The following is a 20,698-nucleotide window of genomic DNA, read 5'->3' as shown; positions in this document are numbered from 1 at the left end:
GTACAGACACAGCCATGGGCTGCATGCTGGCTGAAAGGCACCTGAGTCCAGGATGGGAAAAAAGCCATCATTGCGAAGCTTTACGGATTTGTGCTTTGATTTAAAATTCTCTCTGGAATTCCCATACTCCCATACCGAGTCACCTCAGTAATTCTTGTTTCAACTACATGCCCCCTGCCGGCCTTGCCCAAGAAACTATGGCCCCCTACATTATTTCTGTTGCTGATTCCTGGAATAATCTACATTCAGAGTCTTCTCCAAAGGCAAGGCCAGATGCTCTATAAATCTAGTCCTTGTACATGGTATGTTCAGTAAACCAGCAACTGGGAGGAACGTGCAAGGAAGTAGTAAAAGTAAATCTTTTTTGAAAATTTTGCATGTGCAAGCAACAGACCAGACGTACCTTTCAAATGTGCTCCCAACTAAAGTCGCTGAAGATTTGTCAACTGATTACACTGGGCTAGAACTAGAGGTGAAGAGAATAAACACTGTTAATTTGAAGCAGACGGGAGCTCTGAAAAGGTTATCAGATGCTTTGTAAATTACTTGAGTCCAGCTTTTCTTAATAGCCAAAGTTCTAAACAGTGTTTCCTAAAGTTCCAGATGTTTCAATCTCCCTCCAGTCCCCAAAACCAGCAGAGGACTCAGATCAACAATGTTCACCAAAGTCAGGCCTATTGTACTAAGTTCTTCCAGTTTCTTTCCACAAATCCAATTGTTTCACCCAGAAAAAAAAACATTGTGTTCACAAAGGAAAAGTCAGATAGAAAAAATGATACCAAAGAAGCTTTGGACAAACCTACCCTGTGAGTTGGGATTAATTCTTTCATAGCCAAACAAAATTAATTTCCACTCACAGCAAAAGAGTAAATAAAGATCTGTGTCTAGCTGTTATTAAGAATGCCTAATTATTCTACAGATACTATAATTTTTGGAAGACAATCATCTCACTGATATTATTGATTAAACATCCATGACCTTTCCAGATGACTAATCAAATATTAATTAACCCGAGAGGAAAACTAGCGATATTAAGGTTTTACAAGGAAGCATTAGTTGACCAAAGAGGGTTAACTGGAAATTTAACAGAAGTCCTTTTTCTTCCATTTTAAAGAAGTAATGGGTAAAGAGAATATCAAATGGGATGCACTTATTAGACAAGTCAGTATGTACTTTGGGACTAGGAAAAAGGAAATTGTAATGTTTGTGTGTTTTGAGACGTTCTGATCAGAGAATACCTGAGAGTCAATAGTTAATAAGTGCTTGAACCTGGCAAGTAAAGAATGTGCATCTCTTATAACTGTGTCACCTCTGATCAAGAGAGATTTGTCCAGCATCTGAGCGCAAACTTCTGCAGCCATAAGAATATCTCCTTCAGGAAACTGTCACACAGCATGGCAGTGCTACTGGGAGAATGAAGCGTAGTTATTTATTTCTCTTACAAAATCTGATGGAGTGACTGTTTTTCTCTAAGTTTTGTCTGTGACATCAAAACTGTGGACCAAACACTACTCTCAGTTACACTGGTGTAAATCCAGAGTGATCCTACTGAAATTAGCAGAGTCACTCTGGATTTACACACCAGTGTAACTGAGCCCACAACTTGAGCCATTGACTGTTACTGTTCGAGAAGATAGTGTTTAATTGTCCAATGCTGGGAGAAAGAAACAGAAAGAAGTGAAATAATTCTTGACTTACTGGATTGACATTGAGTCAACACTGAGGTGATGTCTACGCTACTGCGGTAAGTCAACCTAAGTTATGCTACTCCAGCTACGGGAATAACGTAGCTGGAGTCGACGTAGCTTAGGTCGACTTACTGTGGTGTCTACACCATGCTGGGTCGACAGGAGAAGCTCTCCCATCAATCTACCTTACTCCTCTCATTCCTGTTGGAGTACTGGAGTCTGCCGTCGATTTAGCGGGTCTTCACTAAACGCGCTAAATTGACCCCCGGTGCATCGATCACAGCAGTGTCGATCCTGCGGTAGTGTAGACATAGCCTGAATCAGGAAGAATAAGATCCACAGCAATTGTCCTAGGATAGATTAGGAGTATGCTGGCCACTAATAGGGACAGAAACAGAGAGGTCAAAAGCCGCTTAACCCTTGATGCTAGTGAATAGGATTCTCTTCTGAGCATGCAGGATTTAGTGGGAATCCTTAGTGCTGCTGATGAGGTTCGAAGTATAACTAGATACCCACAAGAATTGAATTTGGTGCAACAGTTACTAAAACTTATATGGTGACCATCAGAGCACAGCATATTGGATCAACACTGCTCTATGAGTTTAAGAGTTCAATGAATTCAGCAGAGAGTTCTTTGTTTGTGTGGACCTTTATCTCAACCTTGAAACAATCCAACCTGAGCCCACCAGAAGGTTTAGCTGACTCTTGTACAAACCCACACTCCCAGTGTTCACACAGTACTAGATACAAGCTAACATAAATCAGGAAATGCATAATGAAGTATGAAATATATTCTTCGGGATCTCAGCTCAAGACGAGTGTGCTTCAGTTGTTTTCCCGTACATATTTCATTGCGTTTTGGTATTGCATGTCCACATCCTCAAAATCTACAGCAAATTTGAGCTCTTTAAAAAAAAAAAAAAAAAAAAAAAAAAGTGGTTGCACATGCAATGAGCACTTTTCTAAACTCGATAACCAGGCCATTTTTAACTTTGTTTTTTTTCCCCAAAATACCCTCTGCTTTACTACCCACACGTACCCACACTGAAGAGAAATAGCCCTGCAAAATGTAAGGGTGTCTAAATAATAACAAAAACCCAGAGCCTCATCAACTCCCACCCAGGAATGCCAAATGGCTTCAGAAACCACAAACATCTATTTTTTAGCCTTTTGTAATCTTGCATCTTAAAAATGACATGAATGTACTTTTCCCTCCCCACCCTCCTCAGCTGTATTCAGCAAACATTTCTCTCTGGCCATGTATGAGTACGTTTCAGGCCAAAGCAAAAGTTGGGGGAGATGGGAGGGAAGGTATGGGTTACCCTAGAAAAATAGGCATCTAATGGAAACACTGATTTTAAAAAGTTTTCCCTGATTGTAACCCCTAATGATGATCTCCACATTAATCACAGAAATTAGAGATTCAACACTCATCTCACTTGTCCAGTGCCTCTCCTGCTGGTGTAGACCTATTTCCTAGATTAAAATTGCCTGCCACATGATGAGGCCTCTGCCACCTCCAATGAAAGACTCTTTCACTATTTCATAAATCTCACTGCCAGAAGACTCCCCTGATATCGTCAATGCTCCTTTTCTTACCTTCATCCCATTACCCATAATTATGCCCTCCATTCGTCTCCATCCTTTGCACACCTCTGATACTATAGATGATTATCTCATCCCCCATAAACCAGCCCCTTCAATCCAGCAATCATTTTGCTGTTGTTCTTTCCTCTACATCTTTCTGTTACTGAGGTGCCGGAGCTGAATGCCGTGTTCCAAGTGCAGGCTTGCCAGTGCTTTGAGATCCTCGGTTGGCAAGCTCTATAGAAGTGTCATTTATTATAGTGATAGAGACTATCACTGCTCCTTGGCTGCTGGTCTGCTGTGGAGGAGGGGGTGGGCAGAAGGAGAGAGATGCTCGCCTACTCAAGCTCCCTGCAGATGGTCAAACCACAAAGTACCAAAGAGAAGCCACATACTTCCTTCCAATTTCATTGCTTTGGCCGGGGACCAAGCTAACCACCCATGGAGTCATGCTGGGCTCAGGAACATTATGCCAGCTTGCCTCTCCCAGCAAGCATAGTCATTTAGCCGGCTGTGTATGACTATTAGATGGAGAATCTGAATTCTTTCAGAGCCGTGGGAATGGATAAAGTGTCTGATCCTGTCATGGCTTCCAGGCTGTCAGGAAGCTTTGGACTCTGGGCTGACTTAAGTTGGCTCAGCGCAATGGCCTTCAGTGGAGCTGTACCTGCTTATGCCACTGTAATGAATCTGGCCCGAGGAATTTCCTTTTCAGAAGAGAAATGAGTGGCTATACATTGCCTTAGTCTAGTTTATTTGCTACTTATAATCGCAGTGGACAGCTTCGGACAGACGTGAATATTACATAGCGAGAACAGTCTGGTTTAAGCTTATTCTCTCACGAAGCCGCTCTTAGTAGAAGTTACCCATCTTCTCAACAGAACAAACTCCAGAAAGACTAGCTTGTTCAGCTCCCCTTGAATTGGCCCACTTCCTGTGGGAAAGCACTTCTGTTTTGTTCTCGCCTTGCCATTTGTTGCGACTGGGTGGCGTGGGGGACTGCAGGTAAGTCACCTCTACTGGCTTTGGAGCCACAAGCTGAGACAAAAGTGCAATATAAAGAGAAGGCATTTGGTAAGCTTAGGTATAAACCAAGTATCACACCATTCCAGTTAATAGGCCGGTTTTAAAACTACTGTCAGGTCAAGGTTGGACTCCGCAGCTGAAGCATTGCTACTGTTGTTCAAAGGCATTGTTATCTGACTAGTGTCCATAAAATTCAACCAATAAATCCAATTTATTATTGAGCTGGGACTGTCTTCTGTCGTGGTTTTAACCTCTTCCGAGCTTACACTGTTGAATTTCTACTTCTGTAGTGTTCCTACGTTGGCCACAGGGCTACGTACGGCCACGTGAAATATTTGCAGTGACATTCGCAATATTTGAGGTTTTCACATTCGGTTTTGATTTCATGGAACTGGTCCAGATGGGGAGCGGGGGGGAATGTCGTGGATTTCTGCGCAATAGTATCTTTGAGCAAACCCACTGGTTTTGGACATGTGAAGTTTCATTCTAGTGAAGATGAATTTTTGTGTCAAACTGCGCTGAATTTTCCAAGTTTCAATGCGTTTAATGAAAAGTGAACTTTTCAGGCTGGGAAATGACCTGGGCTGATATGGCAGGTGGGGTGATACTTTTCCCCTTTTCACACAGCTCTGCCTTTATGGATCCCTGCCACACTCTGAGTTGCCAATATGGCCAGATATCTTATTACCACATGGAATAACACGTGAGGCAGTTCTTTCTATGTTCTTTATGGCATCTACCACCACTTAAGTCAACCGGAGCATTGTCTTTTCCTTCTATAGAAACAGGGTTAATATGACCATGGTGTGAATCAGAGAAATCATAGCTGGAAAAGGCCATCAAGTAAAGTGGTGTAATCCAACCCCTTTCCCAATCCAAGATTATTCTCAACAGTAGCTTCCTGTTCCCAACACCTCCTGTAATGGAGCTCCCCACATCCTTTGTAGGTCAGATGAGTCTGATCCATTAGGGTTTGGGTTTCACATTTTCTCTGGCTGCCTGTGATGATCAGTCCCAGGTTTGGTTACAGATATTTAACCCACTCTAGCAATAGCATCTTTTTATTTTCCTTTTTTTTTTCTTTTTTATCAGGGACCCCTGGAGTGAGAGAAAAGAAATAAGGAAAAAACGAACGCCAACCAAGCAGCCGGCATATACTGATGGGCGGCTCTTCAGTTCAGGGGAGCTTGTCAGAAATGTGGAGGGAGAGACAGAAGAGAAGGTAAACCAGGAGATCAATGGGGGAAGCACAATGGAGGAGAGAAAGCAACTGCAGGGTAAGTGTTTGCCCGCAATGGGGCCCACCTTAAGAATCAGGAGCATATTCTCAAGAGTTAGCCCTTAACTTCAGCTCTTCTGGGAGGACAGTGAGACCTCAGACCATACTCTCTGTGCAACTGACAGAGCAGGGGGCAAAGATGGCTGCAATACACCTTCCCCATTCCTGTGGGCAGCCAGGGGTGAAACCAGCCCCCAGGGCAAGTTAGAACAGCCTGAGGGCCGCTCTTGGACAGGCTGGTTTGTTCTGAGCCCTTATGGCCAATGCACAGGTGAGGATCAGCTGGAACGCAGTACACTCCACTCTTGGTCCTCCTCCCATCTGTTCCCCATTCCCGCTATGTTGCCTTTTCCCCATGCCAGCATATCTCAGACTTTTGAAGGCTAATTCCCTCCCCTTTCAGGAAAATGTAATCCACTGATCCCCTTGTACCCATGCCATGCGTTGTTACAACCTACCCAGGTCACTCCATACACCTTCATGGCTCTCCACCCCCAGCTAGTCCAGCACAACCTGCACTTTGGGAGATGCTGCTGTATACCTTGGGAATCCCCCACTGCCCGTCTAGCCCAGGTTCCTGGCTGTTCTGTGCCGTCTGCGCAGCCCAAAGTAGCCAGATGGAAAGTTTAGGATCTGGCCCCAAATGTGTCTCTTTTAAAATAAGTTAACATTTATGTAATTATAAAATAGAGTGACTCATTGTTTGTCATCCAGCTTCACAAAAGGTGCTGAAAGATGGCTATTAAAGTATTTTAATTAGGTTCCAGGGAGAAATGTATACCCAGTGAGGCTGTGAAGAGCTGAATTCATTACTTCAGCCAAATCCCAGTCTCCTGCTTGTTTGCCTCCTCTTTAAAATGATCTGAATGTTCTGCAATTGCTGAGTAAAAAAAAAATTGTCATTTTCAAAGCGTCAGAAGTGCTCCTAAGGCTCCAATCTTGAAGTCTTCGCACAGTCAAAACTCAGTGAAGCCAATTGGCAAATATTGGAAATGGAGGGGTGGGGGTTTACTGGAGTCAGGACTTCAGGGCAGGACCCAGAATAAGTGAGCAACAAATTGTTCTACCAGTCAGACAGTTTTACGCGGCTGCCAAGCTGTTCCATAGATTGCACAGGCTTGACTTATTGCTAAGAAACAGACTGGAACCGGACTGCACTTTTCACTGAAGGAATGCACAGCTGTGAGGTTTCCGTTCACTTTGCACAATATGGGTTCCAGGAATTTGTGTAAATCATTAGGGGCCATGCAGTAAACAGAGTCGCATTCATAACTGTGATAAATAATAATAAAATATTCTCATGATGTGGTGCCAACACCCAAAGGTCTTTGGGTACAACAAAAAAAGCTAACTAAAAACATACAAAGGGAAAAAATCAACACTGCCCAGAAAATTCCTAGCCAAGGAGTGGAGGGGGGACACACAGTGACCCCTAGAACACATTAAACTGAACAAATGCCCACAATGGAAATACTTTCAGATCTTCCCAAATGAACAGAAATATATTCACTGTGAACTCTGCATTTCTGGAGCAGAGAGTCAAATAGCGTGGCTGCATTTTTAAAAGGCTAGATAATTGGATTACCATTATTGCCATATGCATGATCAGATCAGGGAAGTTAAATCTCATGCTTCATGCCACCTGATCACCATGGGCCTCAGGAAGGAAATCCCACATCTATGGATAGTATTATATAATAGGTCAGATGCATGAAGGTGCCAGCTCAGCAAAGCACATAAGCAGGTGTTTAAAACCCACTGAAGTCCGTTCTTAAAGTTAAGCACATGTTTCAGTGCAGAATAGAGATGGACTTAAGAACATGCTTAGCATGAAGCAAGCGTTTAAGTGCTTTGCTGAGTGAGGACCTAAAAGGGTCGATTTGCCTTGCTCTGAAGTTTCAGGCACTGTGCTGCATGAAGATGGTAATAACTGTGCAGTTATCTAACTGGGAGGGGTGTGCAGAACAGCACCCACATCATCGTTTGGGGTCTGAATTGAAATGGCCCTATAGAAATCAACCAGCAAGACTGCAAATTCTGACCACCTGGAGCTACTGGCTGGTCAAAGGCTTCCGAGATTCAAGGCTGAACGGGTGCATGTGCTCAGATTTGTTTAGCCTGGACACAGATTTTCTGCACTTTTCTGTCCAAGTTAGGAGCAGCTTGCAGCCAACTCTTAGTGGGCTGGCCGCAAACCCTGCCTTCATGAACATGTTTGTTAAAACACACATAAGCGCTTTGTCCAGAGTGCTGTTTGGAAGCCCATAGATCAGACTTTTTTGTCAAATGTAAAATCTGTTCCAGCTGTCTGGGAGGACAGAGAAATCTGCCATCTTGCTGCTTTGGAGAGCTCGCAATACACTGCAGCATTTTATATCTGGATGTGTTTCCCTATCCAAATCCACAAGCCGCTCGAACAGTGAGCAATTAGAGCCTCTTTCCTTTGACTCCTGTGCTCGAGATCAAGCCCTTAAGTACCAGGTGACACTCAGGGTAGGCGCTAGCGCGGGAAACCTGGAGCCAGGATTCCTGGGTTCTGCCACAGATTTCCTGCATGACTTGCTCTCTGTGCCTCTGCATCCCCATGTGTAAAACCCACCTTGCGGGGGAAACTGAATTAATGAGACTGGTTTCAGCTCCTTAGATGGAAGGTGCTGTGGAATGGAAGGCAATAGGATTATTGCCTTTCTGCTTAGCAGGTGCACCTTCTGCCTTCTTTGTATTAGATGGGCTTAGGCCACTTAAGTGTTTGCTGGTCTGTTCCCATTTGCTGAATGTTTTAATTACCGTTCGGTGTCCTGCCGTTAGATGAACACACCCTTCATATTCACGCGTGACATTTGTGTTTTTTTTAAAGCTACAGCTCAAGCTGACACATTATCTATCACACACGGTCAAATCTACATCAGACAGTCGGAGTCCTAGCGTGGAGCTTTTCATTGATTTGTTTTACTTTTCTAGCCTATCAGATTAGAGCTGCCAGCTGCCGGATCAGAGCTGTGGGGCTGGAATCAGCTCCATCGTGATCAAACACCTGAGAAATTGTTTTCTGCTGAGTGTTTTTTTCTCTGGGTCAAAATTTTGGAGTGTTGGGGCTTCAAGTTTCTAAAGTGAGTGGTGATTCTGGTTGCCTCCATTTGGGGCTGCCCGGTTTCATATACCTTAAAGGGACCTGGTTTCTAGAAAGTGCTGAACACCCACCTTCTGGAAATCAGGCCCCTTTAAGGGGTGTCAAGTTAGGCACCCAAAAATTGAGACACTCAAAATCTCTAGTCACTTCTGAAAATAATCACAGGACACTCCATGGCAACTGACACCTTGAGCTCCAAAAACATAAGCCTCTGTTACATGAGCTAAATGACCTGTAGTGTTAGTTTTGGTTCTATCCCTCCTAGGGACATGCCACTAGAGGGAAGAAGGGCCTAGCAATTAGCGTTCTGGACTAAGACTCAAAAGAAATAGGTTCAATTCCTGGCTAAGCTATAGGCTCACGGTGTGTCATATGGGGCAAGTCACTCAACCTCCTGCATGCCTCAGTTCCCCGTTTCTAAAACTGAGGATATTATTTCCTTGCCTTACAGAGTGTAGTGAGATAAAAGCCATTAATAACTGTGAAGTCCTATGAGGGCTATAAAGTACCTAAGATAGCCAGAGGGTGAAATGACCTGATACTGGAGCAGGTCTGACAGTCCATCCAGTAGAGAACAGCGGTGAGGCAAACCCATTCGCCAGCACATAACCAAAGCCTGCAGGGGTTGGATGTGTCATGGACCTGACGCACGCTGTAGGGGTAACAAGAGGCAATTGGAAAATGCCTCCTATCAGCACTAAAGGGTCCAGGCTGAGCCACATCATGAGGAATGCAGAGAGGGCCTGACTGGGGTAGAAACAGGGTTTTAAGGAGTTACTTAGATCGTGGGGTTAGGCAAACCCTGTGCCTTCTCCTTATAAACTCCCTTCACTTGGACTGCACTCAGAGACAGCCAGGTCCCATTCTTTGTGATGAAAACCCACAGAGTTAAAGGCTAATGTGAGACACTCTACCCTAAACTAAACAAACACCTCAGTACATGAGAAATCTAAACTCACTTAAGGGTAACCAGATTCGTAGAACCACAGATCCCTCAACATACAGATAAGAAGTTGGAAAGGACATAAGCGAGAAAGAGCAGGTTATTTAGGGCAGCTGCGACCTCGGGTCTCTGGACATAGCTGGTTTTATAGAAAAGAGGACACGCTTCCAAGCTACGAGAGGTATCTCCTTTCTGACAGGATTTAGACAGCAATTTGCCCTGACAGTAATATGCCAGTAGAAAGCTTACCCCCGTAGCGTAATTATTAGGAAGCCGTCCCTCCAGGAACGGCCTGCTCCAAGCTCCTCTCTCTCTCCGTCAGCCTGAAGGGAGATGCTGTCATTCCATAATGGGAAGTGAAGGCTGAATTTTTCGGATGGATGTGGTTTTGGAAATGAACTTTGCTAGCACCTGCTGTAAGTTCAGCAGGACCAATTGCCGGATGCTACAGGAACTAGGGGCTCGTTAGCATGATTGAGACTTTGGCAAAGAGAAGGGCTCTCAGCTTCCATGTCTAGGAAACGTTGAGAGAGGCAGTGGCAGGAGCTCAAGGAAGGGCGTGCACTGTTGTGTTTTGAAGTCTAGACAGCACTGAGCCCTGGCGATGCTGAAGAATGCCTTTTCCCGGCCTAGCATATTGTTTAAAACTCACAGGTATCGGAGGCGAGGAACGAAATGGGGAAATAGCGAATTCCCTCGTTCAAACAGACACGGCTGCATAATTCTCTTTCCAGATCCTACCTTGCCTGGCTGATCAGAGGCTGCCGGTGTTTTACATGCTCTGCTGTACGAATTATCTCTGACCTCCCTGGGCATCTGAAGTCGCCTTGCTGTGTCTGCCTCTTTGTCTGCTTCTCAGCCCTTACGGGTCGGAGAGGGAAACAAAAGCAAAAGCTACCCATGCTAGGATCACATGCTAGAAACCTGCTCCTGCAAACCTGCCAGTGACAGCAGTGGGCTCCCTGTCACCTTCATGGGTCTCAAGCTCTGTCTACCCTGGAGCTGTTAACCAGGACTCTGAGTCACTGAAGTGGACGGGCTCCCGTTGGCATCTGTGGGCTTTGGATCAGGCCCTGTGTTTGGGAGCCACCTTCAAATGCACTTGCAGCCTAATGCTAGGGTGACTAGAGCCCTGATTTTATAGGGACAGACCCAATATTTGAGGTTTTTTTCTTATATAGGCACCTATTACCCCCACCCCCACCCCCATCCTGATTTTTCACACTTCCGATCTGGTTACCCTACCTAGTGGATTGGTGCAGGGCTAGCGTCCACGCCTAGCCCTGTTACAAACTACGTTACAAGCATGCTGAAGCCTAGCGAGGGATGCAGGCTGCATAGAGTAGGGATCCATAAGAAAGGGGTTTAAGCCAAGAATGTAAAACTGCAGGCCAGGAAGGAGGGGAGGAAGCGAACCAATCCCCATCCCCTGGAAGGGAGGGGACAGATCTAGAACCCTATCCAGCAAGCAGGGTGGGGGGGGGGGGAGGAAAAAAAACGCACCAGAGGATTGGACCTAAGGTCTCATGAGGCAAGGTGAGGGGGCCTAGGGGTGGAGAGGCAGTCAGGGGAGGGGAGAAGAGAAGCTCTCTCCTCTCAGGGACCCCACCCTATATGGAAAGGGCAGGTGAATGTCTGTCCCACAGTGATGCAGAGATGGTCTCTCTCCCTACCACGCTCCAAATGTTTGAACTTTAGTGACTGTTCGATACCTCGCTTAGTCTCTGTCAGTCTGGGGCCTCCCGAAGGGGGCTTGGCAGAGTCCGAAGATATTTGTCTTTGTATCATCATCTTTAATAAAACAAATTAATGTCTTGCACTTATTTGGCACGTTTCATCCCAAAGGACTTCAGAAGCTTAAAGGGGCACTGCCAGACGAAATAGCAGGTGCTTGGGGAAAATAAATGCCCTTCCCTATGTTCTAATAAACTGTTGATTGTTAAAGGTGAAGGAATGTTAACAATTTTTTGCACTTTTCCAACTTATTAGACATGGGTCTGATTCTTCCCCCCCACCCCTCCAAGCCCCTCATGAACTTTAAGGCAGTTCAGGTTTATATCCAAATTTCAAATCTCTAGCCCTCTTTCTGTAATGGGCTGACCTAGGATCCTGGCTCTGTGAACCCTTGAGGAGAGGGTCAGGGTTTGTGGGATGGGCTGTTGGCTGTTTGCCCGGGCTGAGGGGAGCGTCCAATGAATACAGACCGGTGTGACTTTCATTTGTGTTTCTAACCATCTCACACGAGCCGGCTGGAGGAGGCCGCTTCAGTTTCATGACAACTTTCAAGGTTTCCAAATGTGTTTTTGTGAAACAGAATTGTGGATAGAAAAGGTCAGGTTTTTCCAGTCAAGTTGCTCGCTCCTTCAATTTAGTCAGATGGGACCAGAGAGCCCTGGACCTCTGAAGCCTTCCTGTCAAACATGTAGTTGAAATCAATGTATCTCCATGAAACGATTTGGCGTTGACATTTTTGTCAAAAATATTTGTGCCAGTTGTATTTGCCATGCTCTACCCAGCTGTAAACAGGCGATGGGGGTTGTTTTAAATGCATCCCTGAGGGCGGGGGGGGGGAGTTCAAACTGGAATTTTCATAATTCATGGAAACATTTCTTTTGGACCGGACCTTAACTATCCGTTACTGTCCCTTTTGAAAGCTGACGGACAGATTGCACGGGAATCCCTTCAAGCATTACTGAAGTGCAGCCAGCTCTGGGTTGAAATGCAGCATCTGTTTCACAGCAAACAGCACCTTGCATGGTTTGGGACAGGAAATGAAGCAGCATGCTTCCCAGTTGCAACAGCTGTTTAAATAGACAGAAAGCAATTGTCAGACTACAGAGGCTAAAACCCCTCCTCTGTCAAAGACTGAAATGGAATTGTTGCTGACCTCTGTCAGCACAGTGATCCCAAACCATGCTGGAGTGTTGGATCAGCATCGCCTCAGAAAGATCAGACACACTTACTGAATCATTTCATCACTGCCTCCTGTGGCACCCGCATTCCTTGGTCTCCCAGCTGAGCGCTGGCTCTGCCCATCACACCGCAGCCTGGCTGCAGAAACAAACCTTTCCATCTGTAAATGCCCACAAAGGCTTTCAAACCAGCAAACTTTTCAAATCCAGGAAGGATGCTGAGATGGGAGGGGGCAGCTGTTGATAATGAAGCTACGATTTGGCTCGAATGCAAAGAACGAACAGGCCCAAGTCATTTTTGACCGAGCCCGGCCGAGTGTGACTCCACGTTCGACAGTCTGGTTCTTTTTTTAGTTAGGTTGATAAGTGCTTCAAGCAATATTAACACGCACAGAGTCTTCGCACCTATGGCAATTACACAGGTGTTCCAGAAGCCAATGAGTCCAATGGGAAAAAGAAGGTCTGGTGATGCTTATCAGGCCGTGACAGTGTTAGGAAGCTAAATCCACATAATAAAGAGGTGTGATTCTTCTCCTGAGTCATGTGGTATTTAGCACTTGGTGTGTGTGGTCCCTGCTCCGTTTTAGGCCCTTGCCTTGTTTTGCTGGGATTCCACTAAAGAAGAATCTGACAGAACTGCCCATGCCTTTAAGAAATACTGTACATGTTCTACCATGCAGTGCCACCTGCTGACCCTATTCTCTCTCTCCAGAGTTCCAATTACCAAGAGCGGATGGTGCCCATCCATCCACATCCCCCAGCCAGATTTCTGCCGAGGACGCAGTGCAAAGCCGCCTGACTACGCCACAATCGTTCACCGGTACCTCAAATCAAAGAAAACACGAGGTGAGTCTGTGAGATCTTTCGTCTATCTCTGACCTTGACACTCTGCCATTCCACTGAAGGGTAAAACCCTGCAGCTTAAGATAAGAGAATCTGCCATGAGCTCAGATTAATTAAAAGACACACAAAGTGATAAAGCATTGGGGATTGCTTCAGATAGGCAAGCCAAAAAAAGTCATGCACAGGGAACGGTTTGCGGATTATGCAGAGCAATCCAATCTATTGCAAACACAAGAGCAAATAGACTGTTGAATGGTGGGTTTTTTTAAATAATAATAATAATAATAATGGATGGTTTCTTAAAGTAATAGCCAGTAGGTTTTATTCCTGTGTGAGGCAGCAAAGCTGAACTATATTTAATAAGGAAATGCAGATAACAGTAATCTCCAAGGTCTGATAACGAATGCTCCATTCTTATGTATTCTTCAGTACCTCTTCTTCAGGTGTTTAATGCCGTTGTAAAATGTGAATTTTCAGGGTGTTTGGGTGGCACAGAGGGTTGGTGATTCATAGATTTTAAGGCCAGAAGGGCCCATTCGATCATTTGATTTGATATCCCGTATATCCGAGGTCAATAACTTCCATTTGACTAATGCATATTTTGCAGAAAGACAGCCAGTCTTCATATGAAGACTGGAAGAGATGGAGAATCCACCACTTCCCTTGGTAGTTTGTTCCAACTGTAATGGATTGCAAGCAGTGGAATTAGCCCACATCCATAATGACTGAAATTACTCCCATCCAAAGCCTGTTCTGTAGCCTTTGTGAAATGAGATGGGTCAACTCGGTCCATTTTCCAGTGGACATATCTCCACTAGCACTAATTTGCAATCTTCTTGGCATTCTCAGTAAAAAGGCCAGGGACTACATGGGCCAAGGAGACTGAGAACTGTCCTTTCACTCCTGGAGGTCTGCTCTCTCCAGGCCATGGCTGAAGCGCCAGGGTGGGGGAAGCTTGTATCGCCTCTTCTATAGCTGTTCTGTGGATATAGAGAAATGACCATCTCCAGGGCGATCAGTCCAGAACTGTCAGTCACTAAAAGTCACACCACCAGGAAGAAAGAAAGAAAACTGTGTAATTTCTCTAAAATCAGCAACCACCACCATGTGTCTCTTCCTTCTTCAATGCGTCCCCTGAACCTGGGAACACCCTCCCAAAACCAGGTCACCTTGCCACGTCCCTCACCATGTTCAATTCCCTCCTCAAATTTCACTTCTGCTGGGAAGGATGTGAGAAGTGAGCAGGGAAAAGAACAATAAACAGAACCAAAAACACGTGGTGGAACCTTTGAGATGTCCCATGCCTTACTGAGCAACTCAGATGGTGTGTGATATATAGGAGATCAGAATAGATGATCACAATGAATCCTTCTGGCTTTATAATCCCATGAATCCTGTTGTCTCCTTGTCCCTCCTCTCCAATCTCATCTATCATCTTCACTTGGTGGATCCTACAATGAGCTCCATGCAGATGTCTACTAGGAACCCATGGGACTCTGCATGAGTATAGGAGTGTAAACTCTTTGGGGCATGGGCCAGGCGTTGTGTTTATTTCTCTCCAGTGCCTGGCATATATTGGAGTTTTGGGGACATAATCATACATAGAATAGTGTGTCCGTTTTACACTTTAGCCACTGAAGCTGAGCTGTAATTAGCATTCCTTTGGGAAGGGGATCTATTGATGTTATAAAACCATTGTCATGCATTTCCATTAAGTGATATTGATGCCCTCTGCTTCTGAGCTTTAGGAAGAGGGCAGCTCCGGTGGTGGATTTAGTTGTTTCCAACGTGAATCAATGTTCCCTCATTCTGAAAAGGGAGATAGTCTTTAAATTAGTGTGATGGCATCATTGCCGTTGCAACCCAGTTTGTTTTTTTTCCCTTTTCAGTGCCAGAGCCTTTTCAGACACCATCTGGAAAATGACCTGGTGAAAAGAATTACAGGAAGGAAAGCCCGTCGGCGTGTGTTTGGGGCTATCAATGCTAACAAATTCAACCGGTTTGGGACACTCTGTTCACCTTTTCATGCACTAGCAACCCCGGTAAGTGTCCTTCCCTCCAGGTAGTTTTACATTAAATACAAACCAGCCCCGCAGTGGCCAAGGCCCCTCCTGCCAAGAGCCATTCCAACAGCATTTTCAGAATCAGCCAGTCAATGACTCCTGGCTGTTTTCATTATATTTTCCTTGTGGCTTTTCCTGTAAGGTTTAATAGTTTCTTCATAAACTTCACTACAAAAGGATTAAGTAAGTAAGTAAATCACCCAGCTGTTTGTTAATGGGTTAACATCAACTTAAAAATCATAATCTGTAGCAGAGTCACGCTACCTACCTTTCTAACAACACCATAGATTAAAATGAAAAGAATTTTAAAAATCTTTTTATTTTATTTTATTTATTTATTTTCTGTTTGTTTACTTCTTGGAAAATGAAAATGAATGGTCTCACTTTCGCTTTTGTTTAGCATCACTTCCAGGCTTCTGTTTGCAAGCTAGGCCTGGGTGATATTGATTTCTTAAAAATAATAGTTTATATTTGAATTTGTTTAAAAGAAAATATCGTGGGAACATTTTTCTTGATCCTTGCTTGGGTTAAAAACTTGCTTGTACAAAAATTAAATGTGGAGTCAAATTTGAGCTGGCTGCACTCCTTTCAAAGAGAATCTTCATTCCTTCAGAGATTTCTTACAATACTTGTTTAATTTAGATAAATTTTTTCATGTTTGAAATCTCTCTCTGTCTGGGCCCCATTATCATGCTATCTGAGCACCTCCTGATCTTTAATATATTTATGATATAATAATTATACTCTGCAAATATGAACAGTGTGTACATGCTAAGTGGTGTATAAATGACAAGTAGTTAATCCACAAAACAACCCTCTGAGGCACACAGCTAAATAATGTAGTTCCCAATTTTACGGATAGGAAAGTCGAAGCACAAAGAGGTTAAGTGATTTGCCCAAGGCCACATAGTGAGTTAGTGACAGAGCGAATATTATAAATCTTAGTTCCCAACCAGGAGCTTCATCCCCTAATACATTTGTATGTATTATAACAGAAATACTTGTCATTACAGAGATGAAATATGCATTTTTCAAAACACATGTATCGCATAGTTTTTTGTCAGTACATGTGCAAGGCAGATGTAAAACCTGGCACCTAGAAATGCATACCCCTTAGCCAGAATATTTAGAAATTCATCTCTACAGTTATTAAAGGCCACACATTATCCTGACAGCATCAACACAGGCATAAATGGAGCTGCTAGGTTCTATGGGCCCTGGATTCCATTTACACTTGTAGGCGGAGGGAAGACTGTGTCCATGGCCAGGGACAACGTAACTTCTCACCCCAAATGCCCCTGTGTTTAGGATATACAGGTTTGGGGTTTCCAGATGTGGAGATGGTGAGGAGAGGAGCCATTTGGGCTCATCTATATTCATCCCTACAAAATGCACTGGAGGAATCTGGTTGTATCAACTTTTGTTGTTTCTCTCCGTTCTGTAGAGTCCCCAGAGAGGAAGGGGGGGAGGGGTGTTTAATTGAATGAGTTTTAAAAATACACCAAGTACAATGTCTCTGGGTGCTTGTACATAGATTATTGGAACCACAGAAATAATTTCACTAGTCTCAAACTAAATCCAGAGAGATTCAACCCTGAAATTGGCTGTAATTAGAGAACCACCCATCATCAGACCCTCAGACAAAATCCTGACACATACACGCCCATGCTGAAATGATGGACGCTATAGAAATGCATGCGATAGAATGTATTTCTCGAGGTTGGCCTGTGTGTTCATTATGCATTTTTATGAACTATTTCTGTCTTAGGAGATGCAGAAATTAACTTTACCTCAAGACTTACCCATGACCCCTCGGATGCTGAGGCAGGGCATAGTCTGCAGCACCGAGATGGATTTAAGGTCTTTACCATTAACCTTCCCAGACCTGGACACCGAGAAGACAGAAGAGCCCAGCCTGAGTGAGAGAAAGAAGTCATCAGTCCACATGAAAACCCCTCTGCTTCCCCCATTAGTTAAACCTACCAGAGCTAGCCTCTCCCACAGTAAAAAGGCTAAAAGTTTCCAGTTTCCCTCCCAGTTCCCACAGTAGCTGTCTCTATTAGCCTGTAATAGATGCTAAGTATTGGCACCTTCTGAAAGAGAATACCTGGATTCCATTTCTAGAGCAATATGCTTTGTCTTTTTTGTATTAGACCCTGGAGCGTTGTTTTAAGCAATCCCTTTGACACCTAAATTCCTCTTTGATACACACATAAAGTAATTGCAAAAGAGTATTTTTGTACTTTGGTTTGAAAATGGTGACATTTCTACACTGAATAATGAAAATAAAGCAACTAACATGGGATTTTGTGAGGGGCAAAAGGCAAACCATCTCTCCAACGTTTGACAGTCTTCGGACGTTCGGTTCAGTTGTGGCTCAAATCTCTATCCCTCCCAATTTTGAAAAACTCAAACTGCTGAGATCAAACCAAACCACTATCATTTGTGCATCTCAAGTGCCTCTTGAAGCCTGCTTTAGCTCTTGAAATGAGGTCTTGAATATAATGGGAGAAATCAAAGCCAGGCAAAGAAAGATTCAGCGTCACTTTATTTGCAGGGAATGTTTGCATTCTTTCGTAATTCTCTCCGATAGTTACTATGTAGTTTAGAAGTTACTTGGTTAATTATGTCTCCAATTAAGGCTAAATATTGCCATATGAGAAAAAAACTCCCTGTAGTTTATAAAATGTTGATACTTAGTTATCTAGTTAAATCATAGTATCTTCAACTATAATTATCCTATAATCTTCATGTCAGAAATAACTATGTAATTGAGCAATAGCTGCAATGACGGAAGATGATGATTTTCTCCTTACTATTAAAAAAAAAAAAAAAAGTGGAGGAAGGTGAACAGCAGTTGAAAGCTGTTTGCAGACACTCAGTAAATCATAAATGTGACCTTAGACACTGCAGTCTCGCTGTACAGTTTGCATCAGTAAGCTTTCCGGAGGCTGGGAGCAAACCAGAATAATATAAACAAAGCAACATGACTCAAAGCATTATTCAAAAAGAGAACCTTTCTCTGGATGATACAGCAGTCACTTGGTTTAAAGGTGTTTATGTGCATTCAGAGTGAGGGCCACCACAGCATCACAACTAGAGTCAAGTCAAAATCCGAATTCCCATCCTCTACGAAATTCTGATATTTTGAGATTTGTTTTCAGCCTGAATTGGGACCAAAAAAATCCAAATATTGAAATTTTTCATGGACTTAAAAGTTGTGAAAAATCCCAGTTTGGAAAAGTTGCACGTGGAGATCATAATGGGAGAGACAAGCCTGACCCAGGAGCCCAGCCCATAGTTAGCGACCAGTACGAAGCGCCTGAGCTACAACTGTCATGGAGCATTGCAGCACCTTAGGTAGCAGCAAGTTAAGGTCGGACTATTTCATTTCAATTTTCCCAATGGAAAATTGAAAAAATTGGGCAAACTTAAAAATTTTCCACAGAAAATTTTGATTTCGTGGAAACTGAATTTTCCATTGGGGGGAAAAAAACATTTCAGTGGAAAATTCCTGACCAGCTCTGATACAAACCATGCAATGGGTGTGGCCTAATGATTACCCAGCATGCAATTTGCCATTTTTCTTTAAAACTGCAATCTGGTGCCAGGCTGCTTCATTACAAAGTGGGATTGGTAAATGCAAATCAAGATTTATTCCCCACAAAGGCATCTTGGTTTGGTAGCTCAAAGGAATGTAAGTTATATTACCTACAATTCAAATATTCACCCCCAAGATACCACCAGGACAGGCATCTTAGAAACACTGGAAATGGACAGATTAGATATAGATATATACGAGAGCTATCATAGCTAGTTCTCTCCAGATATGCAGAACTCATATATTTGTAGATGGACAGATCTTGGCATTAAAATTTAAGGCAGTGGTGTTTAACTATGTATAAGGCTGGAGGCAGAACTGGAAGTTATTTCAGTGAATCAGACTTCTTTAAAATGATCTACACTTTCCCCCAGAGTTTCTCATGTTGATGATGTTATGTAGAAAAAAAGCCACTGGAAGAATTCAACCTTGCAGAGAGGAGAAATGTGATAAAGACCAAGTGCCTATAAATGAGCCTATAAGAACTTGTTGCAAACTGCAGAGATTTCATTTACCCAGCAAGTAAGTTTGAGTTTCATAAAGCATAAGCAGGCTCTGTGGCTAAGTCACTGAAATCAGATGGCAATTTTACTGCGGTGTCCTAAAAACACCTTCATCTCAAGTGGAACCGGGAAGTTCATGAGGTTCGTGAGGTTAGTGGTTTCAGAGAAAAAGCAAAAAGCCCCCAATTAGCAATTCCAAAGTATTTTTGTCTTGTAAAAACCTTGAGGCAGTTTGGGAGGGATGGGGGTGGGGAGGAAGAAGCTTTAGGTCATTTGCTAGGGGAATCTTGGTTTGTGAGTAACCCCAAACAACCCCTCTTGTAGCAATGAAGAGTCACATAGGCATTGTACAGCACTGTACAGTGAATGAATTGATCCAGGGGGTTAGGCAGGCAGAGAGCTGTACACTGCCAGCCATTATGCAGGGAATAAAAATAAATGTCCACCAGGAAACTGCATATACTTGTCGTCTCACGCAAACTCCCACACTATAGCCACGCACGGCAGAGCCTGAAAGGCAGCTATCCATACAGATCCACCGAGAAGATCATGGGAGTAGATGCACAGGGCGGGCGCAACCCATTAGGCGACCGAGGCGGTCGCCTAGGACACTAACATTTGGGAGGCGACAACCGTGATGGCCGGACCTTCCGCCGCCTCTATCGGGGGCGGCATTTCGGGGGTGGGACCTTCCGCCGCCTAGGGCGGCAAAAAAGCTGGCGGCGCTCCTGTAGATGCATGTAGCCTTCAGAAAAATGAAAAGGGAGCCAGTTGGTGAAAGTGCACAAGAATTATCCATTGAGATAATCCTTAGAAGAGCTGCACTCAAGAAAACGATCAGCATTTGTTTTCCACGAGCCACTTTTTCCCTCCCCCGTTCAAAGGGCACCTTGAATATGACTTATGGGTTCTGTAAGCCACAAAAAGAAATGTTGAATCAGCATGCAATTCCTAACAGGAAAACTATGGTGATTTAATAGAAACAGGCAATTTACACACTTTGCAGAAACAGCTAGGGCTTCTCTAGATGCCAGTTAAACTTGTTCTCTGACCAGTTTTCATAGAAAGATTAGATGTTTATATGAATAAGAACAGCCTCGACCATTGCACTAGCTGGGATGCA

The 20,698-nt window shown here is 43.9% G+C and overlaps 1 protein-coding gene across 1 annotated transcript in view; it reads left to right on the top strand.

Moving 5' to 3' along the window:
- The window catches only part of LOC135887286 (WD repeat-containing protein on Y chromosome-like), a 51,437-nt gene extending 33,916 nt beyond the window's left edge, over positions 1-17,521 (top strand). The window contains exons 17-20 of the mRNA XM_065415039.1: positions 5,394-5,578; positions 13,278-13,411; positions 15,298-15,450; positions 17,240-17,521. Coding sequence (XP_065271111.1) covers positions 5,394-5,578; positions 13,278-13,411; positions 15,298-15,450; positions 17,240-17,521 — 754 coding nt within the window. The remainder of the gene's footprint in view (positions 1-5,393; positions 5,579-13,277; positions 13,412-15,297; positions 15,451-17,239) is intronic.
- The last annotated feature ends 3,177 nt before the right edge of the window (positions 17,522-20,698 follow it).

The sequence above is a fragment of the Emys orbicularis genome, chromosome 13 (genome assembly GCF_028017835.1).
Source record: "Emys orbicularis isolate rEmyOrb1 chromosome 13, rEmyOrb1.hap1, whole genome shotgun sequence".
NCBI classification, from domain to species: domain Eukaryota; kingdom Metazoa; phylum Chordata; order Testudines; family Emydidae; genus Emys; species Emys orbicularis.
Note: the sequence above shows the minus strand (reverse complement) of the source record. Positions and strands in the feature narration are given on the sequence as shown.